Source organism: Sceloporus occidentalis, unplaced genomic scaffold (assembly GCF_023333645.1).
Source record: "Sceloporus occidentalis isolate IW3139 unplaced genomic scaffold, rSceOcc1.0.p SCAF_4, whole genome shotgun sequence".
Classification (NCBI taxonomy): Eukaryota; Metazoa; Chordata; class Lepidosauria; order Squamata; family Phrynosomatidae; genus Sceloporus; species Sceloporus occidentalis.
In genome coordinates this window covers 47,264,142-47,278,962 of record NW_028316984.1, presented here as the reverse complement: position 1 = coordinate 47,278,962, position 14,821 = coordinate 47,264,142, and the positions used below count along the sequence as shown (strand labels likewise).

Below are 14,821 nucleotides of genomic sequence, written 5' to 3'. Positions count from 1 at the left end.
ATGTGAATGGGATTCCTTCAAACTTTGTCTAAGCTTTAAAGAGTTCTTCTGATAATCTCAAATAGCCAATGAATTGGACAGTGTGAACAACATGGTTAAGGTCCATCAAAATTATTCTCATGAAGGAAGCTGGCTTCAATAAGACTGGAGGGGGGATATCAAAAATGCAATCTCATGCATGCCTAATAGGAAGTAAGCTTTGTTGAGTCTAAGTGAACTTGCATTTGGGTAGTTAGATTGAGGATTCCAGCCTATGGGCCCATTCACACTATATTAATATAGTTCTATGATTCCACTTTAACTGTATCATATGGAATTCTGGCATCACTAGTTTGATTAGAGACTCGAAAGGAGATCTCTGGCCGAGAAATCCGAATGTGCCTTCCTAGACTGCCAATCCCAGGATTTCATAGGATGGAACCATGGCAATTAAAGTGGAATTGTGTCGCTATAACTGTGTAGTGTGAAAGTACCCTAAGAGAGCTAAAATGAGTATGATAGAAAACTATTACCAAGTGTAGAAAACACACATATTTATTTTGTTCGGTTGTTGTGACCAAACAGGTTTCATTTCTGGTTGTCACAGAGCAAGGTTTTGCATGTTTTGGAAACATTTCAAAAATGACCAAACACCCGCAAGCTGGACTCATCTTGTTTTGTCACATTTATGCTGGTCAAAGAAGAATGTTTTGTCCAGTGTTTTGTCCTGGACCAAATGTGTTGTTTTGTGTGGAACAAAGCCAAGCTTTAGAATTGCATTCCAGCATGCACAAAACTTGTAACAGATATTTATAACCAGTTTTGTGTTTTCATCACACAGATTTGCCCACGCTGTGGTGAAGGCTCAAAGCAAGGTGACAACTGAAGAACAAAACTCCAACGAACACAAACAATAGCCATGGATTTATTGAAAGTTTAGCTGAGCACTCCAATAAATTACCTTTTGGTTAATGCCAATGGTTGTCAATAGCTACACTTCTATTTAAAAGCCTAGGAAAGTCAAACACCTTCATCTACATCAGTGGTTCCCAACCTTTCTAATGCTGCAACCCTTTAATACAGTTCCTCATGTTGCGGTGACCTCCAGCCATATTGGAGTGGTGTCTCGGTTCCTAAGACCATCGGAAATATGTGTTTTCCGATGGTCTTAGTCTTCTCACAGCCTTCCAGAACCTTCTGGATCCAGTCCTGTTCCACTTGGTGGTTCTGTGCCTTCAAGTCATTTCTGATACACAGCAGACCCTAAGTGTGACCTGTAACAGGATTTTCTTGCCATGATTTGCTCAGAGGAGGTTTGGCATTGTCCTCTTCCAAGGCTGAGAGAGTGTGCTTTGCCCAAGTTCACCAAGTGGGTTTCCATGGTTGAGTGGGGATTCCAGCTCTGGTCTCCCAGAGTCCTAGTCCAACACTCAAACCACTGCACTACTATATATGATAGACCTCTTTTAAATTAAAGTTGGTTTAGCTGTTTTTTAACTTTTGTATTAACAGGATTTTTAAGAATTGTATCATGTTTTTGAAGTTGTATGTTGCCTTGGTTTCTGTACCGGGAGAAAGGTGGGATATTAATCAATCATTTAATTAATCTTTGCCTTGTTTTGTCTGTATTGGAGACATGAAATGGAGTTAATGGGTACAAGTTGTTAAACAAAAAAGTCTTGAGACTCGGTTTGCAAGAGGTGCACCATGTTAAGAACTGCATTAAGCACACTTAGGCTGCTGCCACACTGCAGAATTAAAGCAGTTTGACACTGCTTTCACTCTCATCACTCCATCCTATGGAATCCTGGGATTTGTAGTTTGTTGTGGTGCCAGGGCTGGGCTTTGAAATCTCAGGCATAAGAGAGGCAAAAGTCTTGGGCTGCATCTACACTGGAGAAATAATCTGGTTTGAGACCACTTTAACTGCCTCGGCTGAATGCTATGGAATTCTGGGAATGGTGGTTTGTTCCAGCACAACAGCAGAATGGCAGTTAAACCCCTGTAAAGCTCTCTGACCAAGGTGGCCAATGCCCTCACCCCTAAATGTAGGGCACTCAAGCAAAATATGTAGGACATGACCAAAAATAAAAGCTAAAAACACCCATGTAATTATAAATTCATGCTTCTTAGCCATGATCCAAATGGAGGACATTTTGAAATTTGACAGAAGAGGACATATCCTGGAAAAGGAGGAGGCTGTCTGGTCTCTGGTTCAAAATACACTGCAGAAATAAAACATAGCTGGACTGAAATGCCCAGAGTTCCTCACCAAAGCTGCATCCACACTGAGGAAATAATCCAGTTCGAGAGTGATTTAATTGTCCTGGGTTAGTGCTGCGGAATGCTGGGAATTGTAGTACACTGTGGCCCCAGAGCTATCTCTGACAGGGAGTCATATAACTCTCCAAACGTAGTTGAACTGCAGTCCCCAGGATTCCTCACCAGGTGCATCCACACTGAGGAAATAGTCCAGTTTGAGACTGCTCAGTGCTGGGGAATCCTGGGAATTGTAGTCTGTTGTGGTCTCAGAGCCATCTCTAACAGAGGTCTCAATGTCTCCCAAATACTAGCATTCCCAGGATTCCCTAGCATTGAGTTAAAGCAGTCTCAAAGTGGGTTATTATTCCTGCAGTGTGTGAGAGAGATATAAAGGCTAGGGACTGGATTAACTCACAAAAGGAGGATATCTGTGTCCAAAACACACTGCTTTGACTGCCAGTGCTCAGTGCTATGGAATCCTGGGAATTGTAGTTTATTGTGGCACCACCAGAGCAATCTGACAGAGAAGGCTAAATGCCTCACAGAGACCAGAGTTCCAGAGCATTGAGCCAGGGCAGTTAGAGGGGTCTCAAAGTGCAGTGTGTGTGTGTGTGTGTGTGTGTGTGTGTGTGTGTGTAATCCCCCAAAACAAATCTTGATTTTGCCATATTGTTGTTGTGTGCCTTCAAGTTGTTTCCAACTTAAGGTGACCCTGAGGCAAACAAGGACACTATTTTACTATGCCATTGTATTTAATGGATCTTGAGCATCCATGGATTTTGGAATCCACCCGGAAAGGGGGGGGGGGGGGTCTTAGAACTAAACCCCAGCAGATACCAAGGGTCCCCTGTAATTCCACCTAGAGGAATAAACAGATGGGATGGCAGATACTTTATGGATTATTTTATTCCTAGTTCTTAGTATCCTCTTCTCTCATGAAGATTGTTTTTATATTTTAGCAGAAGTTTCCCATTTCCACCAAGGGGAGGCATCTCATCACTCCTCTCAATGAAATTACCTGCTTTTATTAGGTCAGAAAATGCAACTTATATAAGCAGACATTTGTCAAAATTAAAGTAGTAAAGAGAGCAGTGTGGAGGACTGACTATACATGCAACCTGTAGACTTCTGAAAAAATATTTTTTAAAATCTATTCTGTAAAGAAAAATACAGAACTAAAATTGTCTTTAAAATGAAGAAGGAAAAAAGAAATATCAGGCTGGGATACATACCACCATCACCATGTGAAACAGTGGTTCAAAAACTTGGTTAATGTTAATCAGCTTTTGTTATTACTGCAAAAAAGGCCTCTCTTGGACCATCATTGTCTCCACTGGCTGAAGTTAAATAAATGACACTTGAAGAAACAAAGCAAGAACCTCTCTTGATTAAAAATATAATTCTTTCTCAGCACATTTTAAAATAGAGTGTGGTCCCAAGTTGGGCACAAATAGGCAATTAGCAAGCAGCAGCACCTAACTTCTTGCCAGAGGTGGGTTTAACTACACATCGATCTGGACTTCAAGGTTCATGATGTCTGTGATTGCTTTAAAAATCTAACCAGACTGTGAGCAAATACTCCAGATCCTGGCTGATTCCATTAGATTCAGCCAGAGTTGCCATCTCCTCAATGATCCCAGTGTCATGCCTGTAGCAAACCCAGGTTGCCTCAGGTGGAAAGGTAAATGGCATCCACACATACACACATACAACCACACACAGGCAAAATGTATGCAGTTGACCCTCTTTAAGGACATACACACATACACACATACAACCACACACAGGCAAAATGTATGCAGTTGACCCTCCGTATGCACAGATTCTTTGTCCACTGATTCAAGCATCCACAGGTTGAAAATATTTTAAAAATATATAAATTCCCAAAAGCAAACCTCAATTTTGCCATTTTATATAAGGGACACCATTTTACTATTCATAGTATTTAATGGGACTTGAGCATTCACAGATTTTGGTATCCATGGGGCCCCCTGGAACCAAACCCTAGTGGATACCAAGGAACCACTGTAGTACTTAAAGCCAGGGGGGTACTGAATGGAGACATTGCCCCTCATAAGTATCATTGGCATGAAATCTTCCTTCCATCCCAAATTTCTTGCCTTGCAGAGAGTGAGACACTGAAAATCATTCATGCTCAGAGTCATAGATCACATTCCTTTGGCCTGCCCTTTTCTTTGGGTTACCCACATTGTGTTTCAAAATATTCAGTTGCAGTTTTAAGTTACGGCAGGGCTGTTGCTATGGGATGGGAGAGGGGCAAATGGAGGGCATTGCCCCCTCAATAAGAATTCTGCTCTCCTGATGAAATTTTCTGCCCTTGCTCCTGCAATTTCTAGTATTCAGTAATGTAAAACTTCAGTGAGCATTTAGATACTGTACTTTGGGCATACAAAGAAAAGGGGCAGGCAAAGTTACCAAGGAAAGGTGAACAGAGCAAATATTTTAGGTGTGTTCTACATGTGATTGATTTTTAGTATCTCCCCGAACAACTGAAGGAAAATGTCATCTGGGAAGACAGAATCTATGGGGGGAGCAATGCTTATTTTGCCCTCCCATAGCTACACCACTTCCTAAAGCAGCCCACTATTTTGGGACAAGAGATGGAAAATTCCCTAAGGCCCTTTCCCTCAAAAAAAATACCAAGAACAATAGTTTAAAAGGAAGAAGATGCTACCCACTCATGACACCCCAAATCACCTGCAAGGGCAACTGCTCTACTCTGCCTGAGGGCAGAAGTGGCCTCCTGCCATATTATACCCACTGGAGAAGTTCAAGCAAATGGAAATGTAGTGATTCCTTCCCCCAATGTGAAAGACATAGCTGGGGGGGGGGGGGGCTTCACCTGCCAAATTTCTGGGATTCAGCAACTGTTATAGGTTCAAGAAGCAGGGCTGGCTCAAGAGAATTTGCTCCTGGGCAGAACAGCAAAACCAAAGCCATACAAGTTATTCCAGCCTGCAAAACAAAAATCTCACAAACCCCACTCCCCATCCTTGAGGACAAAAATGCAGAGAGAACAAAGTCAATAAATCGGAATTTGTTGCCCATTCATGACAACCCAAATCTGTTGACAAAAGGCTCTTGCCTCACAGCAGGGCTAGACGTGACAGATTAACATGGGATTTAATCTGACATATTATGTTAGCCAATAGTCATTGGCACGTTAGGTCTCATTTTAGCCAAACCTTGAAAATAGATGGACTATGGAGCCCACAGTTGTTATGTGCCTTCAAGTCGTTCTGACTTATGGCAACACAAAGGCAAACCTTTCATGGGGTTTTCTTGGCAAGATTTGTTCAGAGGAGGTTTGCCTTTGTTTTCCCCTGAGTCTGAGAGAGTGTGACTTGCCCAAGGTCAGTACAGCCATTTAAAAGGTGGGCGAACAATAAGTCCAGCATAGCTCTCAAGTGAAAACATACCTGCTTGTAGTCTCTAGACAAAGTCCCCATTGGATTTGTGAATATCTTGCTGCTTTTGTTGTCCTGTGGTGGGCCACTGATGGGTTCCCCATAGTAGCCCACAGAGTTGGCATTGCGGTTCTGCTGAATGAGCCTCTTTAAGGACATCTTGGATTCAGCTTGAAGTCATTCAAACCAGGCTGGCACAGTGTGACTTGACTGAGGAGGAGGCAAACTAAAAACATAACCTCTGCTCTGAGCAAAAGTACCAAAAGGGGGGGAGCCCATGTGACTTGTGGTTTAGGTGCAGGTTACATAAATCTCTTCTCACAGAGCTCTCAATATTACTCAATGTTTCTTTTTAAGCTTACAAGAGTTGGGCCTTGCAATTAAAGCAATCTGCTTATTCCTCTTTCCCTCCTCCCCACTTTGCCTCCAGTCCATAAAAGAAAACAGAACTGTGCAAGATTTTTTTTAAAATGACCCTTCATACTTTGTGACTCAAAAAACATCTGGTTTAAAATGTCCCTAAATTTGGTGCATTTGTTGCTTTTCTACAGGGGAGTTCATTTATAAAAAACAAACCCATAGTATGGTGCTGATTAATAAAATGGTTGAAAACAATTAGTGGGTATAAAGCATTACTTAAATATAGAATTGTGATTTTAAAAAAAGAAAGAAAGCATGAGAAGGGCTTTCCTGGAGTTGTTTGGCCAGTTTCAGAGGGGCTCAAGATACTCCATAAAAAAATAAATCATGAATGACTACACAGGCACCAGCACCCTTCTGTTCTTGGAAGCTAAGCAGGATCAGCCCTGGTTAGTACTTGGATGGGAGTTAAAAATAAATAAAAATAGCAAACATGTGTAAAATAGATTCTGAATTAGCTGAACGTTTATTTTTAAAAAACCAGCCAAATTCTTCATGAAATAAGTATTTTATTTAATGCACTTATTAAATCCTCCAGAGTGCTTTAGCTGTGTATTCATGAATGGCAGGGGATTAGATTAGATGTCCCTTGAGCTATCTTTAAACTCTATGATTCTATGATTCCATGAAATATTATTACATTCATTCAATGTTTCCTCCAATCACCACTAACAAATATACAAATACATCAGGGATGAGCAACTGTGGAAAACTAGTGGGCCACATAAGCCTTCCCGGAGAACTTGGAGCCTTTTTTGACCCTCCAAAAACTCTTTATGGAACACAGCAGCATGTTTTTGGACCTGCCTGGGAACCCTAAAAGACATTCTGGGACATATTGAGGCAATTTTTAAAAATTTACATAATTTCATTTTGACAGCTGTCATGTCCAGTGGAAGCTCCAAACATGTGCAAATGGCCCCTACACCCCTAGAGATCATCTTGGGGTACTTTAGAGCAAGATGAAATTTGACTCCTGGGCGGGCCTGGGGCTACAAAATTGATAGAAAGCCTAGCCAAGGGGGAAAAGATGGGGTGTAAATAACGATGATCACAATGCTGGTGAGGATGAGGATGCTGATGGTGATGCTGATGGTGATCATAATGATGATGGGCAAAAACATCTGGAGAGCCAAAGCTCCTTTTTTGGCACTAAGTAGTGGAGATCATATTTTTCCAGTGGCAAAATATTACTGCCTAAAATGTGAGAATATATGATAATGTTGCAACAGAACATTGAGGGAAAATATCTAGATTTCCCACAATTAAGGTTTTGTTGTATGAAAAAAACCCACATCATTTTGGGTAAGGTCCTCAAAATGTTGAGAAGTTAGGGTTGACACAGTTCCTTTGAACATAACTCTTTCAGCTTTAGCTCAATTAAATTAGCTTTTAGTCAGTAGTCAGTACTCCCCCCCCCCCCACCTTCACTGCTTATCTCTGATTTCCGGTATCTACCTTTGCATGAGAAAGAGATGTTTCATTGCTGTTTTGTTTCCTGTAAACCCAGGATGTCTGACCCTCAGTGTGGATGTGGTTGGGTACCTTTCATAAGGCTCTTCTGCAGTAGCATGCATGTGTATTCTAAGCAGTGTTTTGTGGCCTACAAGACATCTGGAATTTTCAACAAATTTCAGCTTTCTTTATACAAGCTATTAATGCAACATTTCTTTTGAGTTAAAACTTTGGAACAGATTTAATCCTTGTTGTTGTTGTTGTTGTTGTTGTTAATTGCCATCAAGTTGACTTTGACTAATGGCGATCCCATGAACGAGAGATCTCCAAGCCAACCTGTGATCAACAGCCCTGCTCAGGTCTTACAGACTCAGTGCCAGTCCTCCCCCTTTCCTACTGCCTTCTACCATACCAAGCAATATTGTCTTTTCTAGTGAGACTTGTCTTCTTGAGATATGGCCAAAAATGACAGTCTCAGTTTAGTCATCTTGGCTTCTGGGGAGAGGCTTGATTTGCTCTAGGACTCATTTATTTGTTTCTTTAGCTGTCCATGGTATCTCTCAACTTCTCCAGCACCATATTTCAAATTAGTTGATTTTCTTTCTAATAATAATAATAATAATAATAATATGTTTTATTTATATTTATTTATTTATATAATAGTTTTCTTCACTGTCCAGCTTTCATAACCATACAAAGAAATTGGAAATATAATGGCATGGATAATCCTAATTTAAGTATTCAATTATATATCTTTACACTTTAGGCTCTTGTCTAGTTCCTTCATCGTTGCCCTACCAAGTCCAACTCTTCTGATTTCTTGATTGCAATCTCCATTCTGATTCATGACTGAATCAAAGTATGGAAAATCTTGAACCATTTCAATGTCTTCATTGTATACTTTAATATGATGTAAATCATCTGTAGTCATTATTTTTGTTTTCTTACTGTTCAACTATAAGCCTGCCATTGCACTTTCTGCTTAGACTTTCTTCAGTAACTGTTTCAAGACTTTGCTATTTTCAGCTAGTAACATGGTGTCATCTGCATATCTTAAATTGTTGATATTTCTTCCTCCTATTTTCACACCTCTTTCCTCTTAGTCTAATCTGGTTTAAGGTACTATATGTTCAGTGTACTATTTAAACAGATAGGGTGCCTGACCCCCTTCCCATTTGGAAACAATTCTGTTTCTCTGTATTCTGCCTTGAATGGTAGACTGTTGTTTCAAGTTGCACAGGTTACGTATCAGGACAATAAAATGCTGTGGTTCACCCAATTTTTTAAATATCAGTTCATAGTTTCTCGTATCTTACACAATCAAAGGCTTAGCACATTTTCTGCTGGCTTTATTTGGTTGTGCCCTAAGGTATGTTTGCAATATAATCTCTAGTGCCTCTTTTTTTCCCCCTGAACCCAGCTTGGACAGCTGGCATTTCTCACTCTATGTATAGTAAAGACTTTGTGTAGAATTTTGTGCATCATTTGCTTGCATGTGATATTATTGCAATGATCCTGTGATTACTGCAATCCATTCTCTGGGAATCAGAAAGTATACTGTGCATTTCCAATCTGTGGACCACTTTTTAAATTTTCCATATTTGTTGACAGATTTAGTTATAATTAGGGTAGATTCTGAAAGCCAGCATGGTGTAATGGTTTGAATGTTGGATTAGAATACTGGGAGACCAGGGTTCAAATCACTTGACCATGGAAACCCACTGGGTGACCTTGGGCAAGTCACAAATTGTCAGCCTCAGATTAGGTTTAAGAGTGTAAATCTATTTACACTATCTTTTCATTCTAGGGTGATTCTTCAGATTGTATTTTGGCATGATGGTTGGGTTAGTGTTCTTCTTTAGCTTTTTTCTAATTTTTTATATTAGCAGTTCATGGTCTGTGCCACAATCTGATCCTGGTCTTGCTTTTGCAGAGAGAATGGAGCTTCTCCATCTACTGTTTCCAATTATGTAGTCTATCTGATTTCTATATTGCCCATCTGTGGCATCACTAAGGGGGGCGGGGGATTCAGACCATACTAGGTGATACCCTAAGAAAAGGGGGGGTGACACCACTGCTTCTCAAACATCTGTATTTTGGCAGAAACAGGCTGTGGCATTCCCATTAAAATGCTGAAGAGATGGTTTGGGGGGGTTTGAGGTTCAGTGAGGGGAAAAGGAGAGCCTCAGAGTTTTTTTTTAATAATTCAAATTATTTATATATATATATATATATATATATATATAAATAATATTTTTAAATTAAAATTTTATTTTTAAAAAAAAACCTTTAAAAATATCACATTTTACCTAATTTACACTTTAGACACATGCAAATACATTTAGGCTGTGCATATGATACTGTAATTTAAAAGTATAATTTTAACTGTGCTAGTTGTTTATGTCACAAATATTACCATTGCATTCAGTGATGTATGCAAATTACGAATTATGAGTAACATTAGTACAAAAAATATGACTAAAGATTCTGTATGGTATGGTATGGGAGGAGGTCAATTGGGGAAGGGGTGATACCATGAGTTACAGTACTGAGTGACACCAACCCTAAGACACCACTGCATAAGGTGATGTCCATATATATCAACACTTCTTTCATTGCTTGAAGAATGTGTTTGCAATTAACAAACTGTTGGCCTTACACAATTCATTCATTGCATAATTCATTCAGTCACTCTCCTGCTTATTTCTTGATCCTAGGCCAAATTTTCCTACAATCTTTGATTCTCCTGTTTCGTACTTTTGCATTCCAATCACCTATGCTTAACAAGTCCTGCTCTGGTGTGTGATCAACTTCCTCCTGGGCTCCAGTATAGAATCTTTCAATTTCTTCTTCTTCTGTCTCTGTAGATGGAGCATAAACGGAGCATACTGATGGGTTTTCCCTGAAGTCTTATGGATATGATTGATATAACTGCATAAACAACATGCAGTTATTTGAAAGACAATTTATATTTATGGTGATTGACAAGGATAAAGCTTATGACTTTATCTGGGGGGCGTGGAAGGGAAGAAAGGATAGAGGGTTTGTGTTTGGGGGGGGGGTAAATTTACAGTTTCTATATAAGAAAAGAAAATATTGTATGGATCAGGATTACTAAAAAAAACATAAAATTAAAAAACAAGAAAAAAGTAACAATCTCTCTCTTTCTTTCACATTTCTTCTCTTTCCTGTCCTACTTTGATGCCATTCTATTTCCTTTTTCTTTCATCCTGCTCTTTTATTTATAGCTCAGGCTGAGGACATGTCTAGCGGCCTTGCAAATCAATCCTTGTAGCTATCAGTCCCTTTGCCAACCCTCGGAAAGCAACAATCAATGACAGGCTGGTCTAGCTGGGAAAAGCTACCGGCAGCTGCTGGCAATTCTGCTTCTGGGAAGAGGTTTTGAGCTGTTGTAAATTAAATAGCAGAAATCCAGGTCCATGGAGAAAAGGACGGGATGTCAGGTTTGACCTCCAACACAGTCTTGCCAAATATAAGAATTTGCTCAATACCAATTCAAAGAAAAGGAGAAAAATAAATCCAACAAATAAAAATTATTGATTGCCTAAGGCAGGTTGGACCACTTGATATTACATGTACTTCAGCTATCCCCATTTGGAAGGGTCAGTCTTGATTAATCCTCTGTGATTCCATTCCATTTTATCAGCAGAGGGGCTGGAGGAGATATGAGGACCTGTCCTTCCCAGTAGGCTTAGGCAAAAGCAAAATGCTGTAGCATCTCCTAGCTGGTGTGTTCTTCCTTACTGATAACTTTTGCCATCCTCGCCACACTCTGATGTTCGCTGGGCACACACATCCCAGTTTTCATCTGCAAAATATTAGAGTGTAACCTGTTGCCAGATGCACAGAATGACAAACATAGGACAAACACAGCTGTTTTTGTAGGCTAAAAGTGAACCATCTGCATGTTGTTGCTTGTTTTTCTACTGAACACAAACTAGACAGTTTCCTTGGGGACAGCATCATCACTCTACTTGCTTAAGTGAGATGATTAATGTACTAGCTAGCACCCAGTGACTCAGACTATCTTCCCTTTTTCTTTTCTTTTCTTTTCTTTTTTGGTATTGCTTTGTTGTGTATCACAAACAACATCACTGTATTTCGATCACTTAAACCTTAAGGGGGCTCTTGAAATTTTGAAAAGGCAGGAGAAAACTACATTTAAGACCGAGCAGCAATAGATGAAAACAATTAAAAGACATCATGAGCATGTAAACCATAAGGTTCAGCAGCTAATATGTCCATATTAACATCACTAAGTAACAGCAACACAAAATACAGACAACCAAATATAAGGTGGAAGTAGAACATTATTGGCTTAAACAGAGGCTGCTTGTCAGAACCACACACTTCTCTCACTTCAGTAAACCAGTCTTCTGTATTTCATCAGCAAAACTCTATTCACTACCTAATGAAGCAAACAGTATGACCTCTGCAGAGAGAACTAACATAATTTTTCCACACAAACACAGAACAAGCAATGCCCCGCCCTGTAACTTTGCAGACTTTTCTTTGGCTTCTCCATAACTCAAAATACCATTGCTCCCTTTCTAATTTGCCCACCACTCACACATACTCTCATTTTAGGCTTTGCCAAGTTTTCCCAGAGACTGTCCTTGATAGGATTGGTACCAGGTTCCTCACACCCACAGACTAGCCAAGCAATTATTGTTTCCCCAGTACAAACACTACAACTCCCATCAACTGAACCACCAAGCATCTATTATATGTTAGTCCCACATGTCATTATTTTAAATATATTGAACTATACTTTATAAACTGTAAACCTTACCACTATAAAATAACAACTACCACCTAACAGAATCCTGACACTGCTTCATGGGCACCTCTCACATGGGCTCATGATGTTACTGGAGTGCGCAATGCTGCACCCTCTCCAATCCAGAAGATACAGGGAACCTCATAAGTGCCCTGTTTCCTGAGAGATACATTACCTTTGAACATGGAAGTTCCATGAAAATGTCACAACAAAGTGCCATGGCAGAACCCGCCCTGCATTATAGTATTCAAAGCTTTGCAAAGTTAATAATTTTGAACTAAAACTCCCAGAACCCTTCAACCAGTATGGCCACTATCCATGCTGGCTAAAGAATCCTGGAAGCTGTAGTCACAAAAAATAATACTTCCAAACTCTGCTGGAAATCTTTTCATTCTGTAACTGGTTACTGAAAAAAAGCCTTTTTAATGGTAGCTGTCAGAGAGACAGCTGGAGTCCGGGAATGGCAGGGAGGAGGAGGAATGGGCACATGCACGCCTTTTTCTCCTTCTCCGTGGCCTATGCGGGCCTGTGGCATGCGTGCCCTAGGTTCGTCATCACAGCCCTGTCCTCTACTTCTCTGCTTATATCCTGCAGGCTCAGGCCCATGACCTCCCTGATCATGTCAATCCATCTGCCTTACGGTCATCTTCTCTTTTCTGCTGTCTTCCACTTTTCCTAGCATCCTTGCCTTTTCTAATGAGTCTTTTCTTCTTGTTGTGTGTCCAAAGTGTGAGCCTTTTCTTCTCATAGCAAGGCCAAACCTCAGTTTAGTCATCCTGGCTTACAGGGAGAGTGCAAGCATGATTTGTTCTAGGACAGTGATGGTGAACCTTTTACAGACCGAGTGCCCTAACTGCAACCCAGACCCCACTTATTTATTGCAAAGTGCCATGTCCCTCTGGCTTTCTAGTAAGAAACTCTGGCAAAGTCTGTGCTAGGGTGACAATGTCACGCCAAGTTGTTTTTATTGAGACTGTGTTGGATATTTCCTCTTCCAAGAAACCCACCCCAGCAGGAGCCCACACAGAAACTTGAAGCACCAAATTTGGTTTTGCACTATTCATTTAACATTTATTAAACATAAAGACATACATATATTCAAGTACCAAGAGAGCTCTCACACACACCATTCACCCAATACTCACGCATACAAGAATGGCTATCACTGAAGTCATTGATCAGGTACCTTCATGAAGCCATGGGAGATCTGATGCCGCGGATTCAGGATCACAAAGTCACTGCTTTCAAAAGTCTCTCTTTTAAACCTTTCTGCCTTTCCAATGACCACCGCCTTTTGGGTTTTGTCCAGGAGTTTCTTCTTCAGCATAAACTGGGTTGTTTTCCACATTCCATCTCTTATCAGTCCAAATTTCAAACATCCTGGACGATCATCCAAACATACAGTAACTCATCACTGTTAGAACCTGTACGTTCTCTGTTCCTAGATAAGGTTTTTGGCAGCTACATCTTGTTTTCTTCAAGATGCGCCATCTCTGTCAACAGACTTGAAATCCTCGCTTCGCTTGCCAGGTAACTTCCCCACATCATGCATTGCGGCTTCTCCATTTTGTTCAGAGCAACAGTGCCACCTTATTCACATTCACTCATCTCTTCACAACAACATGTGTGCCCACAGAGAGGGCTCTGAGTGCCTCTCTGGCACACGTGCCATAGGTTTGCCATCACTGTTCTAGGACCCAAATGTTTGTCTTTTTGGCTATCCGTGATATCTTCAGCTGATGTTTTTAAATTGTGTGTGAATAATTATCATGAGAACAGAGATCTTACATTACAGATATTGACCATGTCTGCATGGAGTAAAAGAAACAGAAATGTTCCCACCCCATTCCTGCATTGAGCTGTTTAGAAAACACACAGGGCCAACATGGGAAGAACACTGGTCCAAACCATATTCTAAGGTGATTCTCCAGATTAAAAACAGTCCTGTTTGCCTTGAATCAGGCTGGAAGCACTCGAGAATCCCCTGGGTGTGAGGAAAAGGAGGATTGGGGTGGGTGAAGAGGGCAGGAGGAGGTGCTCTGTGCAGACAGTGCTGCTGCTATTGGCTCATTGTGGGTTGCAGTTGTGTGGACAGCTCATCCTTCCAGTAGATCTGGAAGCTCTGAGAGTTATAAGCTTATAACTAGGTATTGTCTTCTGACCTGACTCCGAAACCTACCTTAAGATCCAGGAGCCACACCAAGCAACAGAGGACCTGCTGGTGATCCCGACTTAGCAGGATGGCATTTCCAATCCTCTTGCCACCAGTATGAAATGCAACAAGGAGCTGCAACAGGGTTTCTGCTTCTGATTGTTACACTGCAGCTCTGTGGCAGGAGGGGGCTGCAAATGTCGCCCTGCTGAGTCCTGATCACCAACAAAACAGACCTCTGTTTATCAGTGCAGTTGCTGGATATTACAGCAGGTGAGAGGGGCATTTGTGATGGTGGCAATACTGCAGTATCATAAATGCTCA

The 14,821-nt window shown here is 40.7% G+C and overlaps 1 protein-coding gene across 4 annotated transcripts in view; it reads right to left on the bottom strand.

Moving 5' to 3' along the window:
* The window catches only part of CYTIP (cytohesin 1 interacting protein), a 39,068-nt gene extending 25,514 nt beyond the window's left edge, over nt 1–13,554 (bottom strand). For 2 of the 4 annotated variants that reach the window (XM_089519981.1, XM_089519983.1), the window contains exon 1: nt 5,682–6,511. In XM_089519981.1, the coding sequence (XP_089376107.1) occupies nt 5,682–5,828 (147 nt within the window). In that variant the 5' untranslated portion in view covers nt 5,829–6,511. Of the gene's footprint in view, nt 1–5,681; nt 6,512–13,531 lie in introns of those variants that run through there. The other 2 variants (XM_089519982.1, XM_089519984.1) reach the window with 2 other exon arrangements.
* Between the last annotated feature and the right edge of the window lie 1,267 nt (nt 13,555–14,821).